Source organism: Aquila chrysaetos, chromosome 5, assembly GCF_900496995.4.
Source record: "Aquila chrysaetos chrysaetos chromosome 5, bAquChr1.4, whole genome shotgun sequence".
Taxonomy (NCBI): Eukaryota; Metazoa; Chordata; class Aves; order Accipitriformes; family Accipitridae; genus Aquila; species Aquila chrysaetos.
In genome coordinates, this window is record NC_044008.1 from 58,267,600 (window position 1) to 58,292,772 (window position 25,173).

The 25,173-nt window shown below is 53.5% G+C and overlaps 1 protein-coding gene across 4 annotated transcripts in view; it reads right to left on the reverse strand.

The window, feature by feature from the left end:
* Positions 1-3,934: 3,934 nt before the first annotated feature.
* Positions 3,935-25,173, reverse strand: part of PCSK6 (proprotein convertase subtilisin/kexin type 6) — a 37,090-nt gene continuing 15,851 nt past the window's right edge. The window contains exons 7-21 of one of the 4 annotated variants that reach the window (XM_030015195.1): positions 23,911-24,083; positions 19,838-20,050; positions 18,275-18,375; positions 16,551-16,654; positions 15,878-15,995; positions 14,618-14,806; positions 14,238-14,374; positions 12,053-12,232; positions 11,343-11,445; positions 10,573-10,769; positions 10,048-10,135; positions 8,646-8,737; positions 7,242-7,371; positions 6,075-6,187; positions 3,935-5,633 (exon numbers count right to left, since the gene is read on the reverse strand). In XM_030015195.1, coding sequence (XP_029871055.1) covers positions 5,536-5,633; positions 6,075-6,187; positions 7,242-7,371; positions 8,646-8,737; positions 10,048-10,135; positions 10,573-10,769; positions 11,343-11,445; positions 12,053-12,232; positions 14,238-14,374; positions 14,618-14,806; positions 15,878-15,995; positions 16,551-16,654; positions 18,275-18,375; positions 19,838-20,050; positions 23,911-24,083 — 2,036 coding nt within the window. In that variant the 3' untranslated portion in view covers positions 3,935-5,535. Of the gene's footprint in view, positions 5,634-6,074; positions 6,188-7,241; positions 7,372-8,645; positions 8,738-10,047; positions 10,136-10,572; positions 10,770-11,342; positions 11,446-12,052; positions 12,233-14,232; positions 14,375-14,617; positions 14,807-14,831; positions 15,527-15,877; positions 15,996-16,550; positions 16,655-18,274; positions 18,376-19,837; positions 20,051-23,910; positions 24,084-25,173 lie in introns of those variants that run through there. The other 3 variants (XR_003923524.1, XM_030015197.2, XM_030015196.2) reach the window with 3 other exon arrangements.

A 25,173-nucleotide genomic window follows, 5' to 3' on the forward strand; every position in this document is an offset into this window, starting at 1 on the left:
GAGCACCGAGCCGCGCCAGGCCGATCAGCCGAGCGCCGAGGCAGCGAGAGGCAGGCACCGCCCCGCGGCCCGCCCTCTCCTCCCCGCCTCCTCCCCGGGCTGAGGGGAGCGGGGCGGCAGCGGCGGCCTCCCCCCGCCGCGGGCCGGACAGCCTCGGCTCCTTCACCTGCACCACCTCCCCCGGCAGCCCGGTGCCGGCAGGTCCAGGCCGTGCCCGGTCAGAGGGTCCCGAGGGCGCTGCGCCCTGACGGCGAGCAGGGGCAGTCCTGCAGCTCCCCGCCCCAGCCAGGCCGTTCTCCTCCGTCCTCGGTCCCCTCCTCAATCTCACCCCCTTCGAGCTCTTTTCACGGTAATTTTCCGTGCAGTTGAAACCTCACGGCTGCAGGGAGGGCCGGGGCCGGGGCCGGGGCCGGGGCCGTGCAGCTCTCCTCCGGCAATGGCAGCGGCAGCGCTGCGGCAGCTCGTCGGCAGAGGGACCCGGTGTCCTGCGAACGCCTCTGCCCTTAGCAAAACCGGCCCGGGGGTGCCTTCCCGGCACCCCAGTCCCCCAGAGCCGACTGGTCTGACTGCAGCAGTACCGGGGAGGAGGGCGGCCATCCCTCCTGGGAGTCTGCTGGCTGCACAACCTCTCCTTGCTGAGGTGAGGTTCCTCCACGCTCCCTAGCCCCTGCCCTGGGGAGATGCGCTGCCCTTGGCCACCCCAGGCCTCCCTGCAGCCCACAGCCGGGCAGGGGCCGGCACCCAGCCCTCTGCCTGAGCACATCGACCAACAAACTAAGCAGGGGCTTGGCTTTGCTATCACTAGTACCCTAAAGCAGCACAAAGATGTTGCCAGAGGTTCCCTCTCAGCCGAGCGCAGGCTAAGTCTGGAGAAATCCAGGCAGAGCAGGCTGGGAATCTGCTTCACGCAGATGACTGGCAGCAAGCAAGCTGCTTTCCTTTGGACAGAGTTGGCTGTTGTGCGCTTAGCCGGTGGGACTGTGCTTGTTCAAACACATGCTGCTCCCTTCCTGCTATGCAGCCAGAACGGCTTCCCACAACAATTACAGCTCTTGGTGCTTTCTCTCCTCCATCCAAGCAGCAGCTCAGCCTTTGCTCCTGGACACAGGGTTGCCCATAAACACCTTCCCCCTGCAGCATTTGAGACAGTTGCTCTGGCACTCCATGTGCGTTCCTGGTCTCAGAGAAGCCATCATGGGCTGGGAACACGGCACACGCTGCGGCGTGATATTCACCGTTTGCCTGCAAGATAAAATGCGCTTTCAAGTGTCACTACATCCCCTCTTAACCGCTTTAGGAATTAGGAGAACAGCAAGGAAGAGCCGGGGGTAGCACTGGGGGAGCTGAGATGGCTCAGACTGCTGTGTCTCGCCAGGCACCTCCACTTCAACGTAAAGCGGGTCGCTAGGTCCAAGGCTGACGTGCTGCCTGGCATCAGTGCTGGGCTGCTGCGGCCGAGGTGCTTGGCCCCACTGACAGGGCTCAGCTGGCAGCAGGAGGGCTTTTTAGGGGGTGGAACGACAGTGCGGATGATGTGGACTGAAGGTGGCATGCAAAGGGAAGCAGTTTACCACCCCCAGGTCCCAAATCCTGCTGAATGTTACCAAGCACCGCTTCTGCGGCCCTGGAGAAATACTTCCCCAGCCCTCAAGGCCCCCTGAGCAAGATGAGGCAGAATAATTTCTGGATCCACTGCTATCGAGGGAAGGATTTTTTCGTGAGCTGTGACATTTCTGTGAACCCAGAGGATGTGATAATAAGTTAAATGCTGCAGCCACGTTTGGCACTGCACAGTGATGGCTCATGCTTTTCTTTTGGGAGCATCTAGCAGCATCACCCTGAGAGTGACGCCTGGCTCATTCCCCAAGACCACAGCGTCAGAGCTGGCTCTGTTCTGGCTGGAGATCCCTGCGGAGGTGTCAGCTGGGGTCAAGCAGCTCCTGTGCTCCCTACTTAAAAAAACACCCTCACCAAAGCTGTATATGAAAGCACGTAGCCAGGTTTTTTTATAACATCTGCATTTGTTTAAAAGCAGTTAGGAGAGAGCAAGAAAAAGAGAGCGCACTGTCATAAGCAAAAATGAAGAATTAGCAGCACTGCTGTACGTGACTCAGAAATCATGCGGTGGTAAAGACAACACAGTCTTTAGTCATCTCAGGCATTCATTAAAAGGAGACCCTCTTCAGCCTCCTGGAAAGCAGGTCCTATCTCTGACAAGGCCAAATAAAACATGGACCTTTCTCCCTTAGCACAACACAGCTGTATGCCTCAGCTCTACAGCCGTAATAGAATTGTAATTGAGAGCAGACAGATTCTTGGTCTCAGATGCTGTACACGAGCTCTTAAAAGCCCTTTCTTTGTAATGGAAAGTCAAAGCAATGATTTTTAAGATGTGTGTTCCCCACCTGCCAACTACGAAATGGCAGACGGCCGTGGATGCAACCTCACAGCCAAACAGAAAACGAGGAGTCAGGCTGCTCTAAGAAGATTTTCCAGAAAACAGCTATTATAGATTTGGCTTTGGTGCCAAGAGACAATAGAGAAATGGGCTTTAATAAATTGCCTAAATATGCATTTATCTTGAAGACACAGCCACTTTGATCCTCTGAATGTACCAGTGTCAGAGAGACTTTAATAGCTCCAAGCAAGCATTGCAATAGCTGGATAAATTATCTGAATTTTATTACTTTCCAAGAATGATTTCTGAAGGAGTTAGTGCCCTGGGAAACGCTGGAAGCTGATGTTGTTGCATGAACTTGACATGTAGAATTTGTTTCTCTTTCCCTGGCAGGCTGGAGGACAGCAAAAAGCAGGATAAAGCTGGGACTGCTGGGGATTGGTCATCTTAAATTACATTGCTTCACCCAGTGTGTATTTTAAGTTATGCTAAGGATGTAAGGGTAAACATCTTTCCTTTTTTTTTTAGCATTTCAGTACATCTAAATATACCAGTGAGCAGTATTTAGAGGCAGGCCACTGTAAGCCAGAGAACTGAAAGGGAGAGCTGACGCAGTACTCCTTATTCACAGCTCCCTGTTTTTGACTGTGTGACACAGCAACAGAAATGAAAGTTTGTTATTTTACAACTGAAGGGGCAGAAGCCAGGAGGATTTCACCCCACCCAGTTCTGACCTTTGGTTTGGCCCGAGACCGAAAGGGGAATCCTGGAGCAACAGAACGAATCACTGTATGTGATAAATCATCTGATTAATTCACATTTATCATCTGATAAATGTGAAGACCTGTAAGACACAGAAGCCCACAGCAGCACAGCTCTGAGAAAGCATCTTCCCTCATGGGAGGCCTCTGTTCTTTTCTTTTTTTCACACTTAAAAAGCTCAGTTCCTGATATCCAGGCACTACCCTGGGCACCTGGCCCATGGTTAAACATTGCAAAACCAATGTGACAAACAAAAGGTTCCACAGCTCCCTCTGCTCCCCAATGCACCAGCTGCTCCTCTCCTTCCCCAGCCAGCAGAAATGGGAAGGTGGACATGTGATTCCCAGCTGCTGTGAACTGCGGTGGGGCACTGGGGACTGCAGGATGCTCCTTGTACGGGTGGGAAAGGGGAGCAATCCCTCCTGCCAGCTCATCTGGGATCCCCCACAACCAGAGAATACACCCAGCCATGCCCAAGCGCAGCCCCAAACCCCAGCCAGATGGCCCTGGGTGCACCAGAGATGCCAGCCCAGCCTGGCATGGGGCAGGTATTCAGGATATGAGTTTCCTCTGAACCTAAAAGACCTTTATGAGAACAAAGTGAGGTTTTTGCAGATGCAGTTCATATGTTCCTGAGCCGTTTCTCCCGCAGGTGCTCTGGCCAGGACAGCTGCTTTGTCCAGCAAAATCATGATGTGTGGTGCATCGCTGCCTTGCCCTGCCTCTGGTCAGGATGGTGGCTGCATGAATTTGGAAAAAGCACAGATTCATTTGTCTGGGGAGATCAATAGTTTATTAACTTAAAGGTCAGTTCACCAAAGCTCCATCTTTCCTTGGGTTTGGTCCAGGCAGGTGAGGACCGGTGACAGTGTGGCTCTCCCCTCTTCACCTGGCTGAGGTAAGCTCTAGCGGGCAAGCCCAGGCAGGGCGCGTGTCGTTGCAACTGAAACCAAGCAGGGATTATCCCAGCTCCGTGAGGAACTGGTGACAATTCGTACTGTGAATTTCATTGGCAAAAGGTTTAACTCATTAAAACTATTAACAATGAAAATCAGAACATGCAGTGTAGGAAAGAGTGTTTACATAAGTCTGGTGCAAAGAGCAGCTCTGCAAGGTCAGAGAGGAGTAAAGGAGAAGGATGTAAGACACAAAAAGATTCCCCACTCCCATATAAAAAATAGTCTACAGAGAAAAAACAAGGATTGTATAAGTTATTTTTTTAAAATCTGTAAAACAACATAGCCAGGGATATTTTAAACACAATTATATAAACACCACGTGACTTACTATTAAGAGAGAGCATGAAAAGGTTTGTTTCGGGGAAGGGTTTTGTAGAATCAAGAGTTTCCTGGCCGGATCCCTGGAACGTCTTTTTTGGAAACAGATGCCCAAGAAAAATCACTGCCGTGAACAGGAAGATTTTGTGTGAGAGAGAGGGGTATACCCAGTGAAACAGGGGAAGGATCATAACGCAAAATGCTGGAAGAGATTAATTGGGACACCATCTCGTTTAGAGGAAGGATCTAGCTCATTCCAGAACTGAATTAATCAGCAACATACTAGCAGTTCCAGGAGGGAAATACATTTCATGGTAAGGCTGTGACCCCACAGGCTGGTCCGTGCGGACAAACACCCGAGCCCCTAGGACTCCCTTGTAGACACACAGGTTTTGCCTGCCTGCATTTACCTGCAGGGCAAAGCCCTGCTGGACTCGCTGGGCTTACATGCCTGCAGAGCCACGTGGATCAGCTCTCGCTTTGGTCCTCAAATCTCCAGTTATTGCCACAGCCAGAGTGAAACAGCTACCGACCGAATCTGAACAGGAGTGCCAGAGCAGGCTTTAGGGCACTGCTCCAGGAACCACCTAATTCATCGTTTACATATGTACAGAGCACAGCGCCGGCCGTTTGCAATGCAGGTTTATATCAGCCGTCACCTAGCAGAAAAGGGTACCAAAAATTGAGCCAGAAACAGCTCTTTCTTCGCAGATGTGTGAAGTCCTGCATCCTTTGCAGCGAGGGCTCCCGCCAGCCGCTCAGAGCAGGCAGATCAGTAGGATTTCTGCAAAGAACCAAGCATGTGTACATGGATCATGCATCGGTCCCTGCTCACGAGGAGTGTTTGAGAGTATTAATATCACCGCTTGTCCGCTGCCTTTCAGGACTTGATCATTCAGGGTACGATCCAATCTCTGCTTAACATATTGCTATAGAAACCTGCTGACAGTGATATTAAAGCTATCAAACTTACGAGCAAATGCTTGACAGCACCATGTAAACTCTCCCAAAGCTGAAAAAATAAACTTTTGTCCTAAACATTTGGCAAAACTGGGCTGGCAGTTGGTGGAAGTCCTGGATGGATGCAGCTGCTGAACTTTACCCGGCCATAAGACACGTCTGACAGCAGAACTGTACAAACAGCTTCTTTTCACAGAGCTTGTTTGATTTCACCATCTCACAGAAAGTCTTGTCAGCTGGGAGGCCGAGGCGAGGAACAAGAGAAAATGAGAGCAGATTAACATTTTAAATAAACAAACATTGCACGTAACAGGCGGTGCAATTCGTTCCAGTGTTGGAGGAGAGAGAATTGAAAAGGAGTCGCTTTTTAAGGGCATCTTTCACATGGTTTTAAAGTAGGAATAAAGCAGCTTTGCAGTGAGTGGGAGAATTAGCCCCAAGACTAAACTATAACAAAATACAAATGCTTGGATGCATTTGAGCAACAGGCAGATATCCAGCAGCTCTGCCAGGTAACCTGCCTGCCCACCACAGCCGGAGCCCAGCTCACTGTAGCCATGCCTCAGCAAGCCCAGGAGCTGCTTTCGGCTTTTCTGCTCTGAAGGGAATCCCCAAAAACCCTCATTTTTGCTACTGGGGAAGAACTACAGGCCAGCAATTCTGCCACAACTACTTACCATTGGTGCAGGTTTCATTTGTTACACAGGAGCCACCGAGGAGGCTGAAACCTTCTTTACACTTGAGGCAGTTTCCACTGGAGCCCTCACAGGCTGAGCAGTGGTCATCGCACCTGGGGACAGAGACCCTGCCGCGGTCTGAACCAGCACCGACACCCTGACCCCAGCCATCTAAAATGGTCTGTCAGCCAGAAAACATATCTGCTGGCACTGTGACATCCAGACTGAACTCGAGGATGTGGAAAATGGTGAATCTGAAGCTTTAAAAGTTATGGAAGCCCTGGGGAAAATGGGCTCGGTGGTGCCAGCTCGATGCCCAGTGACAGCTAGTGACATCCCAAAAGCGCTCACCTGCTGGGAAGGCTCAGCAGGACACGCACCTGTCCTCCCAGCAATCCCAGTTAGAAAAAGGTTTGTGAGGGGATGCTGTGCTGCTCCCATCTGTTTGCTCAGGCAAAAGAGCCCAGTAGCTCTGCGTCCTGCCTGGGGACAGTGGCCTGTGGAGACCGTACCCAAAATCCCTGGGAAGGAATGCTGGTCCCTTGTTCCTCGCTGCTGGAGAGCCAACGCAGGTGAGTGAAACCTTGGGCAGGCAGGGACTGTGTTGTGCATTCCCAAGTCACCTTTAATCCTTCCCTTTCATGTTCGCTTTAACGAGGCTGAATCCACTCCCACTCCCCACTTAAAGCGCAGAGTGCCTGAGAGTGGGAGCAAATTGCTGCCTCCCGGCAACTCCCCATCTCCTGCACGCAGCCCCCATGCTGGGCCAAGGAGCAGGCGAACGCTCCTCCAACATGGCCAAGGGGCGAACAGAGCAGGTTTGATTGAAAGCTAGAATATTTTCCTAAACATTACTGTTCCTCCCACACCTCCTCCAAAGGGCCTGGGGCTGGGGCTGAGCCCCTTCCACTGTAGCCCTAAGACATCTTGGCTGGCTGGCTCTGGCGGGGGAGCGTGCAGCTTTGCTGCTCTTAAATCTATAGGGCAGGGGTGTGTGAGGTCCAGCCCCATGGCTGCCCTGGCTCCCTCATCCCTATTTTAATTTCCCTGGTAAACAGCTCCAGCTGTGAGCTGTTTTCAGCATATTTTTTTTTTTTTTTATCATCCCTGCCAGTGCTCCCCATCGGTCCCGGCTTTGCTCCGGTCACAATCGGGGAGGCAACGTACCTCTTGCAGACTTTGTTGGGCAGCCCGTGGCTGTCGGCGGGGTAGAAGCCCTCACGGCAGGCGGGGACACAGCGCCAGTGGGGTGCAGAGGCCTCGGGGGCGCAGGGTGCACAGTCCTCCTTGCCCGGCCCTGCGGGGACAGGGGAGAGGGTAGATGACGTGGGTGGTTTTGGAGACAGGGGCCATGTCGCACCAGTGTGGCCGCAGCCCCGCATGAGATGGGGGGCACCGGCTCGGCTCTGCCCAGGAGTAAACAAGCTGCTTGTTGTGCCACCAGGGTCCTGTGCAGTTGCTTGGCTCCTACACCAAAAAACCCAGCTCCCATCCCAAAAAACCCAGCCACGACCCAGTGTCCTGCCCCTCTGCAGAGCCAAGAGCTGGCCGTAGGGGCTCGGCAGGGGACAGCACATCAAAATCCCCTCTGGGGCACCAGCCACTGCTCCCAAGCATGCACAGGTTTAGCTTTCCCATCCTACGCAGAGTAAAATGTGGAAAAAGAGATGCTAAATTGGGCTGCGGAGTAGCTGGAGGAGGGAAGGGCTCAGGAGAGGAGCTGGGAAGGCAGAGGGCCCCACTCTGACGCCGGCGCATTGCAGCTGGACAGCAAACCTCAGTGATGGAGGTAGTATTATTAGAGGCCTTCCACGCACCAGGCTTGAGAAATGGTTATGCAGGAAAAGGAGACAAGAAAAGGCTTGAAAAATAATTGTGGTGAAGTACATTTACACTGACTGGAATAAGAATTAGAAGGGAAGTAATTTTCTTAAGGGATTAAGAGCCCATTCCCTTCCACGCTTGCCAACAAGATCAATAAATATTTTGGATTTAGTCTTAGGAAATTGCCCATGTATGATAGATGAGATTCACGCCACTGAACATGAATTGTCTAGAGATCATATTATCATCAGATCTATGACGATTTCGAGGGCAGACACAAACATTAACAATGGAAAATAATTGGACTTTCAAGAAGTGAAAAAGGCAGGATTTGAAGGGAACGCCAAGTGACTTCGGGCGGTGGGGGGAAGCCAGCAGCGGCCAGCCTGGCCCCGCAGGGCAGCTGGGATAACGCGCCTTGGCTGCCTGACATTTTTATACACTGCAAAGCCATCTTCCATCACTCCAAGAGGGTTTTACGGCCTCCCCTGCAACCTTATTAAGCTAAAACACCTGGCTTCAGAGGGATTGGGAAATAAAGAATGGCTCTAATAAAAATGTAAAAACTCCCTAAAAACCTTTCTAATATGAATATATTCCCGACACCTCGCAGGATGTGCTGGAGAGCTGGGATTGCTTCCCCTCTGGCACCTTGCCTTGGCTCGGGATGGGTACGGTGGGCATCGGCTCTTGATGCATGAGGGTTTTGGGGTTTTGCATGGGGATGCTGTGGGGTGAAGGACGTACCTGTGCCGGTGGGGCACGTCTCACACTGCCGGGGCTCCCGGCTGAGGTACATGGCGGGCTGGCACTCCGGCACACAGCTCTCTCCTGCCAGGCTGCCGGGAAAGCAGAGAGGACATTTGCACCTAAAACTACCGGCTCTGGGAACTCGACACAGCCTGTCCCCATCTCGACATCCCCCAGTGCTCTACAGCCTGCAGCGCAGGAGGTGTCAGAAAGCCAGCCAGTGCTTCAGAAGAAATTAAGTCCTGCCTGGACCAAAGGGATGGGACGGCTGCAGGTTCCTTAATTAAGTGTCCAGGAGGAAATAAATTATTTTTTCCCATGGGCAGCCAGCCAGGCTCTGCCAAAGACCTTTTGCACCAGGAGTCTCCCCAGAATAAAAGGAAATTGGTTCAGTGCTGTGGCTGGGCCGGTGCTGCTTCACAGGGACAATTTGAAGTCCCGGCTTAAAAGGATATTGGACAATAAAAAGCAAGTGCTGTGCAGATTATGTCTGACAAGTGCCTCCACTTTTGCTTTTCTGAGGGAGTAGATAATCTTTTGGCAGCAGCAATTTCTTTGTCTGAGAGAGAGCCCCGCTGCTACACCGTGGCTCTGGCTCACTTACAGCCCCTGAATGATACAAACTGCTACAGGATCATACTTCCACAGGCACTTTGGGATAGAAAAGAGCTTCTCCCCTGTGCTGACGCTGCTCGTTGGCACAGCCAGGCTCTGCATCCCACAGGAGCCACAGGGCCAGCAGCAAGGGCACCTGGTGCTCCTCACGGGGTCAGGGCTGCTCTGCCTGCACCCACATTGCTGGAAAACCACTATCCTATACTAGACCCACTCAACAGGTACATCGGATAAAATTTTCCTGTGTGGATGAAGCTGAAGGAAAAGTTTCTGCACTTGCAGGGAGCATTTTCAGCCTGCCTGGAGCAGCCTAGCCCGGTACTGGCTCTGCCGGGTGAGCAAAACCAAGCACCCAGTTTGGCTGGGACGTCTCTGACAGAGCCACCTGAGACTTGGGAGGAAATGTGCGCTTTGCAATGTGCAGTGTAAACGTTTTCATTGCTTTTTTCCCCACATTTGAGATGCTGTGATGCCGGGAGCTGCTCTGGTCGCAGGCCACCAAATTTGGATGAGCACTGCTGAGCCCACAGCACAGTACTTACCCTGGCAAGAGCTGGAGAAAAGCAAATTAAATTTCAGTCGTGCTTTTCAGCTAAGAAAGGGACACGAATCACCACCTTTAAATTCCCAGACCTCCGGCACTCTGCGCCACAGCTGTCATACCATGGAAGCAGGATCTCAGGTCTTTAACTAATTGACTTTCTAATTTCCCATTGGTTTTCCCAAATTTAAACCATAGGTACCAATGCTGCAGGTATAAACTCCTCCCATGCTGGTGTTTTACCTGAATCCATCTTTGCATGCAGTACATTTGTCTGCTTCACCGACACATTTTTTACAGCTTTGATGACATTTCAGACAGCGTTTCTGACCTTTCAAAAAACAAAGTGAGGCAGGGAGAATAAAATCTGGACAGTGATTTGCAAGCGGCAGTCAGAGCTGCAAAGCCCCGCTGCACCCCAGCGCCAGCTCCCCGGGGCAGAGAAGCACGTCCTCCACCCCTATGAGTCCCTGCTATTGCAGATGACCTTATCTGTCATTGCTTGCTAAGAAGAAATATGCTTTGCAGGCAGCTAGGATCATTAATTACAGACTTCTAATTAAGAGCTGAGTTGAGCGCCTCAGCTTTGCACCACCCTCTGAACACCGAGAGGTTTTCCTCCTCCCTTCACTGTGCAAAGCAGGTTGAGGGGGGAAATTCAAAGCCAATACTCAAAAATCAAGGTGTTTTCTCCACCCATAGCACTTAAAATAGAAGCAACCTCTGCATATCCTCATGCTACCGCTTGCAAGTGATAAGCATCCTTACGTTCCTCGGCGTAAAACCCAGGTGGACACAGCACCACACAGGTGCTCATCTCCTGGTGATGGTAGAGGCTCCGCTTGCATGCTGTGCACTGGGTAGGTCCCCTCCCGACGCAACGCTCGCAGCCCTTGTAGCACCGGCGGCACCTCCGGGCACCTTTGTCGCCGAAAAACCCCGCAGGGCATGAGCTCACGCACATCCTGAGGAAGGAACCGAGAGCACCCAGGCTTTGGTGCCAACAGCCAGCCACCTCCCAGCAGTCAGGCACCCGCTGCTGTCCCCTTGCCTGCAGCATTCGGGTTGTCCCCTAGCCTTGGTGGCATTTACTTCTTATTCTTAAGATTTAGGGTGTCTTGAACGTCGTGGCTCTGTAATAAAGAGCCAGGGACTCTCTTGGCCAGCAACCCTGACTATGGGTAAACTTTCCCTGTGCCAGCCCAAGAGATTGAGGAGTGGAAACCCCAACTCCAGAAGTGATTTGGCACCTCAGCTAGCTGTCCCTTGGGCATGGGTGACCCCAGCCAGTGAAACCAATGCTTCTTCCCCAGCATGATTATATGGCCAAGGTCCATCAGGGCTCTCCAGTCCGTGTCCCCCACCTCACCATACCCTAGTCCAGGGGAGGGATCCCCACACCTCCTCCTCCCTCCATTTTATCTTTCATACGCTTCTTTCTCTGTGCAAACATCTATCACCCATGCTGCAGTGCGAGCCTTGGGGAAAAGTGCTGCCACCGCCCGGGGACCCTGCGGGGACACCCCACCACCCCTCACCTGCCGGTTTTCATGCTGCCCAGGCTGTAGTGGATGCAGTTCAAGCACTGGTCAGCGTTAGGGCCATCGCAGCCCTGGTCGCCGCACTCAGGGTGGCACAGACCTGGGAAGGGAGAGACCAGCTCAGCGAGGGGAGAGGCTGAGCATCCCCCAGACCCCGCTGCCAGGGTGCTCTGAGCGCACCCTCCCTGGACCAATGGATGCGGGGAAGGGGCTGGCGACCCTCCGCCTATCTTATCCTATATCTATTATCTTATAGATCTTATATATCTTATCTATCCTATGGAGCGGCATGGCTCTGGGTTCTTGGGTCTCCTCCAGCTCATCCTCCCCAGTGCGAATCTTACCTGGCCATCCTCCGGCTGAACACCCTGGTGCAGGAGCGGCTTTGAAAGAGGAGCCAGACCCACTCCTCGGGGACCGTCAGGGACGCCAGCCCGTGCCCGCACTGGGGCGGAAGATGGGCAGAGGAGCTTTTTTTACTCCTCAGACGGCTGCACCACCAATTTGTGGTGGGAGTGTTGGGATGGGGCGTTTTGCTACCTTCTAATTTCACCATCCTACTGCCCCGTGCCGGCCACAGGCACTGCTCCTCCCAGCCCGCCTTGGCCCCGGGCAGGATCAGGCCTTGTGGTTCCCCCAGTTTATCTGGGTTTGCGTTTTCCCAGATACTTCGAGGGGGACAACACGGCAGCCTGGCTGACGCTTACCTGTGTACTCCTCCTCCTCCTCTGCCACCTCCACGTGGCTCTGCAGGAAGGCAGCTCTCGATGGCTCCATCTCTGATGCCGACACCTCCAGCATCCTCCCGCGGGACTGGGGGCTGCCCAGCGTGGTGTAGGGGTGCTCGGCCGTCCCATAGAAGAGGAGGCTCCATTCCTTCAGCTTCCCTGTGGGGCAGGCACAATGTCAGGATCCCGCTCCCCATGCTGCTCCTCCCCAGGGGACCTGGCTTTGGGGGAAGCAGGAGGATGATGGACCGGACCATCAGGGCTTCATCACTGGCTCGGCAATGCAGAAGCAAACAACAAACACCCAGAAATGTTCGTGAGCCTCTGAGCTCCCAGCCCGCATGAATGCAGCCATTTAAGGCACCTACAAGGGTTTTTTTTATTCTATAACTCGTCTGACGAACCACGGCATCACCATAGCCTTCATGCTCAACGTGCGGAGAGAACCATTAACTTTAAAAGCTCCATAATGGAGGATTATTTCTGTCTGATAAAAGCTGCCCAGCACATGCTGGATTATTTCTTGCTTCTGTTGTTCCAGCCACCCCCCTATCCTACATGTCAGAGGTCTGAGCTTGGTGTCCCCTGAAACACTGCGGGGGCCACTGGAGCCTGTGCTGCACCGGGGGGCTGGGGACCCCCCATGGCCTTACACCCGTGCTTGGGTCCTCCCCAACCCACACTGCTTTGGGGAGGGGGTCCAAAAAACACTGCTGCTTCTTTCCAGCACTGTTTTTCTTTCAATTCCCCATCAACACAAGTCACTTCACACCCGTGGCATGCTCAGCTTTAACTACTAATCTCTGCATTTCCAGGAAGGGCTTAAAATTTCCAACACCCAAATCTCTTGGCTCTCTGAAAGGGCTAAGAGGACCCACCTGCTGCAAGCGAGCAGCGCTGGTGTGGAGCCTGTGAAGGGGCAAGCTTGGGCAGCATCCACCAGGGAAGAGCTCAGCCATGTGCCTCCACCAAAAGAATTAAATTTGCTGTAAATCTAAAATGTCCTGCGTGAGGAAATCCTGGGTTGCATAGCACGGATGCTGGGGATGCAGCAGTGCCAGCGACAGGACACGCATAGTATGTAATTGGTATTAAATTAACCAATTTAATTGGTTTAATTTAATGGTCTTAAATTAACATTTAATACCTGTTTCTGCCGTGGGCTGGGAACATCGTCCCTCTTTTTCCTCCCACTTTGCCCTCTCTGCTTCAAACATGGTGCAGACCCTTTGCGGTGGGTGACTTAATGCACTCATTTTCATTTCATTTTGCAAAGCCAGGTAAAGCCCTGACACCTGTGGGGGGTTCAGGAACACCCACCGCAAACCGTAAATACAGGGGGAAAAGCAGCTCCGTGGGCGCTTCGCTGCTGCTCCCCAAGTTCAAAAGATTTTGGGTGATGGCAGCAAACAGAAACACTTTCTGCACAATGAACCCCCACGTGCGCCTCCCGCCAGAAAGTTGTGTGGGAGAGGTTTTTAATATACTCCTGGCTTTCTATCAGTGAGCGTGTGGATTTTAACACCCCCGCAACGCACGCTAGCCCCAGGCAGGGTGCTTCATGCCCCACTGCCACCAGCCGGCAAGGCGGCTGCCCCTTCCTGGCGGGGCTGGATCCCGCCAGCCCGGCTCCTTTGCCGGGAAGGGGTCAGGCAGCAGGCGGCCAAGCCGGGGAGGGGGGCATACGGTGGGGCTGGGGACATGCAGGGGGCCAGGCTGAGCCCAGCCACCCCCCGCCAGTGCAGTGGCAGCCCAGGGAGGATGTCCGTCCGTCTGCAGCCGGAGGGGCATCGTCCCCGTGTGCTGTTGCACAACCAACCCACGCGCCAGATGTCCCAGCAGCGAAGCAAAATAAACAAACAACAATTACAGCTCTTGGGTTTCCTCGTTTTGACTCATTATGGTTTAATTTTGGAAACCTGGCTCTCGGTTGCAACGAGTTTGCTGGTGGGAGAAAACCCGCTCCTGGCTCAGCCAGACCGGCAGCCTACTGCACTCAGGGCTGAGTTTTATTCCCATTTTTGAAAAATTTGGGCAATACAATTTTGCTGAAGACCGTAAAACTCACAGCTAAAGTTATGGCCAAGTGAAGCAGCCTGCAAAGAGCTTTGGGGGCGAGGGGGACCAGCAGGCACTGGGGACATGGGTGCTGGGGGACCCTTACCTTGCACTGCAGGGTTGCGCACTTGGGATGGTGTGTCATGGATCTCCAGGGTCCACTCCCCTGCTGCCCGCTCCCCCCAGCAGTGGACGGTCATGAACTCCCAGCCCTTGAACCCCTCGTTGGAGTGGTCAAACACCCTGCAACAGTAATGCCGTGTATCAAGAAGTGTGACTTTGAATGTCTTATTTAATCAGAAAAGGTAGATAGGTAATTAAGGACTTTAGGGATCCTTGCATGTACCCACCCTTGCGTGGAACCCTCCTGCAGCTGAGACCTGAGCATGCCCCCCACCTTCCCAAAAAACCCGAGCAAACTTGCAGCAACCCCCTAAACAAGGATGCTGCCCAGCCTAGGCACATGCTGGCTCCAGCTGCTCTTACCTCCTGGCAAGGAGCTGTGACCTGGTCCCCGCTGGAGAGACGAGGCTGATCTGGAGGTCACCTCGGCGCGGGTGCGAGATGCTAAGCCGCACTACAACGTGTTCCAAGTAGAGCACGTGCTGGTCGCGGTGCTCAGCGCAGGCGCTGCTGAGGGTGCTGGTGCGCAGCACATGGTCCGCACGGATGTACCTGCCAGGGATGGGCAAAGCATCATGCTGGGGACAACAGTGCTCCCCGGTTCCCAGCAGCATGGACACCCAGTTGTATTTGAATCCAGTCTCCTACTGTTTCATGGCAAAAATTATCTCATCCTCCATTGCAACACAGTGTCCTAGCATGGGAATTTGCTGAATTGCTTGATGGTAATGAGATGGGTTTGAACTGCCTCTAAGATCTATGCCTTATGGGCTGCAAGGGCGCTGCTTTATTATAATTATCAGCGCAACGTTCCTCTTTGGGTTGTAATTAGTGTCTCTATCAGATAAATAGTTTCATGAACACACTTGGCTCCAAATTCATTCCTGCTTTGCATACGCAAGTCTTTCCGAAGGAACTGCTTTTCTGATGAACAACTCAGCTTGCTCTACAGCCAGGCAGTGGTAAACCAGGAGGGTCCATTTGGTCAGATCCCTGATCCCACCCTTTAACATAGCAGGGACAGACCTACCAGGGATGAGATGTGAACCTAAGCTGGTTTGAAGCTGAAGCCAAATTCAAAGCGACCCCAGGCACTGGATATTTGGGAACCCTTGCAACAAAGCACCAGTTTTTGGTGTCTTCCATCAAGACAAGGTGTTCGGTGGAAGAGGGAAGAGAGCCCAACACATCACCACTCATGTAGGACCCAGCGGGCAAGTTGGTTTTGGTCTCTCGCTGTCAGCCCTCAAAAATTCCCTGCTGATCACCCGCCTGGGAAGCAAAAGCATGGAAAGGGCAAAAATAAATCACCCACCATCAAAGCTGGTCCCGGAGAGCCCCCACGGGACCTGCCCCAAGCTGAGCCGTAGGCAGAGACCCTAGGTGGGCACTTCTGGGTCAATAAGCAGACCTTGGGGCGACAGTGAAGGTTGCTCTGACTGTAAAATCCATGAACAACACCTCGCCTGCACATGGGCTTGCCCTGGCCACCCCGACTCCTAATTTCTCTTTCCAAATGCTGGGACAGCAGCTGAGCCTTTGCATCACAAGAACCAGCTCCAGCAAAGCTCCTTCCAAGTGGCCATGTGCCCCAGGAGAGCCCCTCCACCTCACAACACTCACTTGGGCACCCTGTCCAGGCTTCCCACGCAGATGTGCTGGGGAGGGACTGCCTTCCACTTCTTGGCTTCCACCACAACAGCGTCTGCATCCACCAGACCAAAGCCATATAGATGGCTAACTGGAAAGAGAGAAGACTCAGAAACCCACTGCCTTCCAAGCAGGGGCCAGCAGCAACTCCTCAGAGCTTGGTGGAGCATCTTCCACTCGTCGAGGAAGGCACAGAGTTGATCCTGTTGGATACAAGGCGCTCCAACACATGGAGCTCATCATCCTGCCCGAGTTACACCCCAAATCCACATCGTCACCATGGAAAAACCATTGCCAGGAGCAGCCCACCGAAAGCAGCAGTCAACACTGCAGCTCAGGAGAGCCTCCACCAAGCAAGGCTTCCAAACCTCCACCAAGCAAGGCTTCCAAGCTTCCACCAAGCAAAGCTTCCAAGCCTCCACCAAGCAAGGCTTCCAAGCCTCCACCAAGAAATGCTTCCAAGCATCTCGCCCCACGAATTACTGCCCTCTCCTCTCTCCACTCAACCGCCTGATGGTAGGAGCACCCAAGCCAGCTGGGAGTGGACATCCAGGGTGAACGCTCCCATGAGCGAAGCTCTGGGGACCTTTACTTTCCCTTTCATGGCCATTTTCACCACGCTGCCTCCAGCCCCGCGGCCACTCACCTTTATGCCCCGCGCCATTGGTCTTCCAGTCGGCCGCTCGCAGGTGCACCGGCCGTGAGGTTTTGACCAGCAGATGCTGGACGTCCCTCCAGGTGAGCAGGGGGCTGCAACAACACATGGCTCATGGGATGGCTCTGCTGCTCCCAGTCTTCTCAGCAGCAGCAGGGACCCCCATTAGGTTAACCCCCCCTGCGAAACCTCTTTCTTTCTCCAAAAGAGCATGAATCAATGATTTAAATGCTGATGCCCTGCCTGGAGGTTGGCCATCATTTGGGGCACCCCAGCAGAGGGGAGTGTCCCAGGGAGGGATGCCATGTGCCCACGGGCATTGCAGGATTTATTCCTGGTCAAGGGTATTTAGCTCTCATGCTCCAGGGTAAAACTGGAACAAATCAGGAAGGTTTTCCCCATTTTCTTGTAGGAGACTGGGAATGAAGCAGATCCTGAGGCAGGGTACCGGGCTCAGCAGCTTGCTGATACATGATGCTGAGCAAACCTTCCCTCTATAGGAATAGCAGCAAAAATTGCTGGAAGAAAACCTGGGTTGCTCATTTAACAGAAAAATGAAACCCAAAGTGTTTCCAAACCACCCCCTAGGCTGGGTTTGCATGAGATTTGTGTGTTCAGGGTGCTGCACGCTGAGCGCTGTGTGCTTTTGAGCCTCCCCCAAGACCCCAGCCCAGGGATATTGCTGAAGAATTTTCCACGCTTTTCTTACAGTCAGTTCTTCAGCATCTCGAGCTAGGATTTATATTGCTCTCGAGCAACATTTAAGAAAAGAAATTCAATTTATTCCTTCTCATCATAATGGAGTGTCTGAGCACCAAGCTCTGGTACTTAATGTTGCGTTTTATGCCTCAGCTAAACAATTCAAAAATTACATCTAAAGCTCTTAATATATTTGTAATGAAAACAGCATCTCCGGAAACATGCTCACCCGACCTGGGCACTGGGATTAAACCAGAGGAGAGGGACTGGAGCTGACATGCCATGATCGCCATCCCTGGATGTGAACGTAGCACTGCCCTGCAGCTTATTCCCAGCCTTATTTTTATTTCCAACCCATAAAACCAATAATAATAATAGTGATAAGCTCAAGAGAAGATGCTCCATGGAGCATCATGGGGATGCCCAAGGGGTGAGCCTGGTCCACCACGGAGGCTGCTCCTGGCCTGGGGGACCATGATGGGACCATGATGGGACCAGGATGGGACCAGGATGGGGACAAGAGGCAAAGAGTGGCTCATTTGAACCAGGGAGCATGTCACTGCTGGTCACACCACGTGGGTTTTTGACATTATGCAAAAGTAGTCCGTTTCCCCCAGAAAGGAAACACTTGCTGAAAACCATCACTTCTACAGACATTTTCCATTTTCTGTGATGTTTTCTGACATTTTTTTTCCAGGAAGTATTTATAAAACTCCTGTTGGAGCCAGCTGTCAGTGGCTTCAATGCACCAAATGAAAAGCCTGACTTATCTCACCAACCCCAACTTTTCAAGAGATGGCAACAAGTGAAGAATTAGCTCAATAAAACACCTGCAGGAAGATTAGATGCAAAACAACAATGCTGTATCAAACCTTGCCAAAAAGGAGCAATTTAGAATAAGTTTGCCCCATTTTGAGTTGCTCCAGAGTTAAAAGAAAACACCTTTCTTCTTTTGCTTGCCAGGTACTAAATGTGGAAGCATTTCCCCCTCAAGCCAGCGACAAGGTTACACTTACTTTGCCTCCAAAGCCAAGGCGATGATGCCTGCGACCATGGGGGCAGACACAGAGGTGCCGGTGTGGCCGTCCGTGCAACGGTGCCGGAGGTCCGTGGTGACCTGCAGAGAGAGGAGCTGCAGCCCCTGCACTGCCGGAGATGCTGCCGGCGCGGGTGCTACCCCATCGAGCACTCCAGGTTTGCTTGGGATGCTGCCAGCGGGGAGCAGAGCCTGCAGGTAGCCAAGTCCTGCCATGGCTCCCATGCCATCGGGGTGCTCTGAGCCCCCCCAAAATGGGCTGCAGATACATTCGGTGCAGAAGAAAACACCCCTGCTTACATTTTCCTTTGTTCAAAGGTGCAAAAACTATTTAAAGTGGGGAAAAAAAGGCAATTTTGCTGTGGGTCAGCTGGAGGAAAAGCCATGGATGGAGTGGTGTGAGCAGGGCAGGGTTGGCATGGGTATGCACCCATCGGTGCCTATTGAGCTGTGCCATGTTAAACACTTTCCTTAAAAGCTCCAGTTCCTGGTGTCAGGCAAGAATTTCCATTTGCATGGGGGAAAAAAAAAAAAAAAAAAAAAAAAAAAGCCATTTCCAGCTTTTTTGTTTCAGGGGAGAGCATGATGCTTGGGTACCACAAGCTTGGAGAGAGGAGCTGGGCAAAGAGATGCTTTGTCAGTTACATTTTTAAAAGGCTTCTGGGTTTTGAGTTAATCTGGTAATTTTTGGAGGTGGGGGGGACAGGACATGCCACCCCATTTCTCCCCGAGGTGCCCCTGGAAGCTGCTTTTTTGCCCAGTGATGCCCCGGGCTGGTGCTGGCCTCAGCCATGCAAACGCTCCTTAGTGCCATGAAAATGGCCCCAAAGAGGCACTTGGATTCTGGAAATCAATCTTTTAGGGGCCAAACAAATCACTCTTGAATTAAAAAAATAATCGACTTGTAAAAAACCATTTTTGTCAAAAAACTAATTTGGGTGGAAAACTCCCTCCCAGCTCGGGTAAGGTGCCATGCCGGTGGGGGATGTTTTACTGCCCGAGGTTTGGATGATGCACAGGGATATGATTAACAAAAGGCCTTGCTGTGACGAGACCACAGCAGCTGTTGGGACAGGGCAAATACAGCCTGGGTGGCAGGGAAAACCAGGCTGATCCACACGTGCACACACTTTCAGGCAATTCCTGGGGTGTGAACAGTCTCTGCTCCCTGTTTGGGGTTGCCATATCCCTGTCAAACACCTCCATCCTCCCTCTTTTCTTTCCGTCTCACACTAAAAATGCTCAAAATTCCCTTTTTATAAGCACAGGACAGCAAACAGGACCTTTGGGGGACAAGTAAATATTTGCATGGGTATTTATGCAAACCTCCAGCCCTTTCACCTATTTACCGGGGAAAACGCCACATCCCTGAGCTCTTCCCAAGGACCAGAGCAATTTTGGCCCCACCATAAAAAAGCACAAGCAAAACCCACCGCAGGGCTAAGGGCAAAGCCCGGCTCTTACAACTGAGCCATCATCCAGCCCAGCCATGCAGAAAGCATCCAGGGGATGCTGCCCCACTTGGCATCAGGGTAAAACTTACTATTTTCCGCTCATAAAAAGCCCCGCTGCTGTAGGTGGTGGCGAGGGTGGAGGCACACTCCTCCAGATACCAGGGCTTGTAGCCATTCTCAGTGGTGCTGCTGATGGAGATGGTGTAGATGCTGTTGGTGTAGCCGTCGCAGGAGCAGTAGTCACCTTCTCTGCCACCGTTCCCCGATGCCCAGACGAAAATGGACCCCAGGCCCCTGCGGCCCTGTGGGGAGAGAGGGGACAGGGGGTGAGAGGAGGCATTTGTTTGTCCAGGGTGAGAGACTATCTCGGCACAGGGAGGAGGGGGCAGCCCTCCCTGGCATTGGGATGCTGTTGGTAAGCCTGATTTTTGGGACTGGATGTAGGGTTTGGTGAGGGTGGAAGGATGGGTCCCATCCTGTCCAGCGCTCAGCCCCCACAAACGTTCCCCTTGGCTCAGCCAGCCCCAGTTTTACAGGCAGCGACTCCCCACGAGGATGGGAGAGCCTCCGGCGAGAGGGATTTTGGCATCTTCTGTGGGCTCTCCTGGGGGAAAACATCTGGGGTGCTCAGAGCGAGGCAGTAACACCAGCATGGCACTTTCTGGGGTGCAGGGATGGCCCCGTGGGAGGAACTGACAGGCAGCCCCCTGAAACCCATGTCTCCCTCTCCCTGAGCCTGCAAAGCCCCTCATGAACCCCCCCAAACCATCAGAAACCTTCCCCCAGCCTATCTGCTAGTTTCCTTTTGTTTGTTTTCTATTTTTTAATCCCAGCCTTTTCTCCCCCCTCCATTGTTTGGCAGGAACATCTGATGGAGCCATCCCCACCAGGTACAGCTGCGGGAGCCCACCGGGAATTGGGGGGGGGGGAGGAGTGCACCAGCCACACGGACCTCCCCAGAGCCGGGGGAAAATCCCGCCCAGCAGCGGCGGCCGTGCTGCCAACGAGGGGCCCCTAACGAAGCTGATGGCGTGGGGGCGAACCGCTCCATCCTCCATCCAAACCACTGCCAGGGCACCGGGGTGCCTGCACCCCCAGGAATAACCCAGCCCCATGGGGGTTCACAAACAGGGTGCCGCGGTCCCAACAGAGGATTTTTGGTGACCCAAGGGGGTTCAGGGCAGGAAATGAAGTGGCTGGTTCGCTTCCCTGCCCCATGAGGCAGGGCTCTCCGAGGAGGGCGGCACGCTGCCGGGCTTGGCAGGCGATGGAAGCACACGATGGTGGAGCAGCCCCATCCTCCCCGCAGCTACTCCTGCCACGGAGAGATTTCGGCACTAGCCTGGGCAGATCTGGTGTTTACCTCCCTCCCACTGCTCTGCGGCGGCTTCCTCCACAAAAAATAATAATAATAAAAAAGCAGCTTTGCTCCGGAGGAATTCACTGCGATTTATTGTGGGTTTTAAGCGCCAGGGGGAGAGGGATGGTTTATTACCTGTCTCGCCCTCCTCCTGGGGCAGAGGCTCTCTGAGCTGACCCTGCCTCTGGATACACAGGCTAAGTCAGGCTCTTTCCTTACTTTATGAAAGTTTTCATTATCTGGGCTGCCTCCCAGCCAAACTGGGTGGGTATTTCCCTAGCAAAGATTTAATAGAGCTGTCTGGAGCTCTGCAAGAAAAAGTGCAATTGCAAAGGGAATTATTGCCCTGCCCCGCATCACGGGGAGCTCTACCCAGCTCGCCAGCCCACCAAGTCTGCTGCTGGCATCTCCAGTCCTCTTTCCAGGGTTTCCTGGATCTCAGAGGCGGCAGCATCCCAGCCCACGTGCTCAGCGCAGGCAGCGACCGTCCAGCTCTCCAACACTAAAATCCACCCATCTCCAAGGACCAGCCCTGCTGCCTGCAACCCAGGCTTTCCTAAATCGCTATTTGGAGGAATAAAACCACGCACCGATTGCCGAAGGCGTGTTGAGACATAGCAATGATTTCGATTGGAATATGTAGACAGGGAGTCCAGACCTCCCTTGCATCCTGCACCCCGGGCATCGCAGCCGTGGGTGCCAAGAAAGGCTGCTTGGTCCTGATCCAAATCCACAGCGCCGGGATGCCTGGGCAGGGCTGCGCTGGAGGAAAGTGGGTTCGGAACCAGCACGGTTGCACGAGGACACAAACAGGCACATAAGTGACACTACAGCAATGCACATCTAACACCTGACAGCGTTTCCCAGTGGAACAAGAGCTCACCGTGTACTGCAACTCCCTGGGACTGGAAAAAAACCCATGCTTTTGCTTTGCTCTCAAACAAGCAACTACCAAGGTTTCCGCGAGCAGACCCCAAACACCCAACTTCTTTATTTGCCATCCTCCTAAGCCAACGCCATGCTGGCAAGGGGCTCCTGGCCACTACAAAACCTGGATCCGGGCATCATTTAAACCAGGGAAACCCTCCCTGGCCAAGGCTGGGGATGATCTGGCTCACCCCAGCAGCACATCGGTCAGATACGAGATGCACAGCATCTCGCCACAGCGCTGCCGGGGCTTGGGTGTTTGCCCAGCAGCACTCCATGAGAGCCTAGGATAAATATCCCCTCATTAGCTCGGAAACTAATAAGGTGTGGCTGGAGGTGCAAGAAACAAGATGATAAATTAGCCCAGTGCAGTCCTATCGCTAATAGATAAAGTTTATTTTAATGTTTCCATTAAAAAGTCAATTTTAAGGATTTATAACTCGGTTACAGCTGTTTGCTTGGGCTAAAGGTGGCGGCCAACTATCTGCTTGCAGCTTTCCTCGTTATTTAAGAAGAAGTCGGCAATTAAGAGTTGTGCATGCGGGATAGTGGGTGCCGCAAACACGGGTGGCAGCGGAGGGTCTGATGTCCCCTGGGAGACAGAAGCGGCATCCCGAAACAGAGGGGCTGTGCTGGTCAAGTACCCTGCTGCCGCCCATTTGCTTCCGCATGGAAAAATAAGGTCTAAAAAGCAGCTTGTTCCCCCGTATTTACACGACATGAACTCCCCAGCACTTCAATGGATTCCTCGGCAGGCTCACCGCCCCGGCAGGAAATCAAGTAAATAGTGGGAAAAACACTCCACCCTATTTTTAGATAACAGGCAGGCTGCATCGCCCCGGCCCGCAGCTGCCCCACATCCCGGTGCGCTGCGAGAAGAGGCAGCAGAAGCAGGAGTGGAGGCAGGGAGCAAAGCGGGGTGAGTTTCAAAGCCCAGCCTGGGGCTGCTGGCGGAAAAACCCCAACCCCAAATTTGCCAAAGAATCTGGAGGACACCCGCTGCAGAGCCCCGAGCCACCGCGACACTTACCCGCGGCGCCTGCCAAGCTGCCAAGAAAAGTCTTTTTCCCGATGCTTTTAGCCAATATTGGGCATTTTTTAAAAGCACCCAAAAAGAGAAGGGGCGCAGGAAGGCCAGGGCATCTCCACTGGGAATTGACAGCTGTCAATCATGTGTGACGCCAGCTGAACCCTCTCACTGGAGGACTTCAGAGAGAATAATCTGAATTTTTTCTGTGCCCCCATGGCCGGATCCTGTGGCGGAACCCGCATCCCCCCGCCGGCCATGACACAGCCGCTCGTTCCGGGTGGAAAACCAGGGAAATGCTTAATGTGATGGAGACCCCCAGGAGAGGATACCGGGGGCCTGGGGAGGGTGAAGGAGGGGGGATGGAGATGCCAGGGGCGGCCACCTCCCTCTGCGCCAGCACCCGGGGGGACATTTTGAGGTGCAAAGTCACCCCCCCCAAGAACCGCTTTGGGTTTCTCAGCCCGGCAGAGCTTCACAACTCAACCTGGGGCCTGCCTGCTCTGCCGGAGCTCTGCCCGGCGGCCAGCGCTGCCGGATGCTCCTGCCGGGGCCGGCCGTGCCGAGGGGTCCCACCAGGGCCGCGCCATCGCTGGGCACCTCCCGCCGTCACCGCCCTCAGCCGCAAAATCCACCGGAGCTCTTAGGGACGCCGGGGAAAACTAGGAAAAATTAGAGATGATTCGCCCCCCTCCCCCCCCCGCCCCAGCCCTAGTGTTGGCATCGCCTCGGGGGGGCCGGGCCGCCCGTCCCCGCACCAGACCCCGGGCCGGCCGCGGCCCCGGCACACGTTCCCCACAGGGCAGGAGGAGGAGGGCGAGCGCATCTGGGCGCTGCGGGATCCACACCTTTTTAATGCCATGCTCAAAAGCCTGTTTGGCCAATAGACCAGGTCCATCAACTGTCTTCCCATCATCATCTGGCCCCCAGCTCGCGCTGTAAATGTCAATGTAATCGGGTCTGATGCCAAGCGACTTCGCTTCAACAACATCTGTTACATCGCCATCTAACATACGAATGCCTAAAAGCACAAAAACATCAGACATTAGGGCTTAATGGCTTGGATGAAAGTGTGAGGATTGCAATCAAAGGGCTTTGTTAACGGCGGCGGAAACCACACGGCTCAGGCACGCCTGGAATAGCTTCAATCCGCGGCCCCGCGCGCTAACGAGCCCGGCAGCGGGATGCTGGGGAGCTATTTTGGAAAGTTTCCTGTGTTGCTGGCTTCATGGCAAGTGATGGAGAGGTGGGGGTTAAAATTTGCTTCCCCTCCATCGGTAGGGATCAGGCGGTGGGAGCGGTGCCGCACTCCCTGGCAGCAAAATCCCCCCGCTAAAAACCTTCTCCCCCCGCCGGCTTTTAATTAATTTGCTACCTCATTTCTCTACCTGGAAGATATCGGTGTTTCCTGGACGCTCACGGCCCCCTGGCTTCAGGCACACCAGCAGGATGAAGCCTCTCCCCACGAGTGGGGACAACTGTGACCGTCCATGAACGCCGTCGCTGCCCAACCGATGCCAGTGGTTCCCAAGATGGGGAGAGGCCCCAGGAGAAGCTCCAGGCTGCGGTTTGCACAGCCAATATCAGAACCAGGACCCCAACCCATGGCAGGATGACGATGCCGCCTGGGATAACCTCACTTCCAGCCAGGAATGCCAGCAGGCACCGGCTGGGGTGGTTCAAAGGCAGAGCCCACCAGCCACGGCGGGACGGGCTGGGGGATTGGTGCACACCCCCAGCCTCCAACTGCTGCAATATGAGGGTTACAACCCCCTCTGCTCCTCATCGCCCTTTCCGTGCCAGATTTCACCTTCTGCATGGCGGGCAGAGGGTGCCAGGCACCCCAAAGGACTGACCAGAAACAGCTCTTGCGGGAGAAGAGATGCTGGAAATTTCAGCATGGTATTTTGCCAGCCAGGGAGAGTCCGGTTTATAAAAATGCATTTCCACTTCCACATGTATTTTTCCTTAAAGCAAACAAATGCAGGCAGATGTCATTACAGCTGCAGCTGTGCTCTGGACACCAGTCAACTCAAATATCTCTTTCTGACGCTGTCCCCTACCAGCCAAAAACAAGCCTGGAAATATAAAATGAGGGAGCAGAGCAGTTC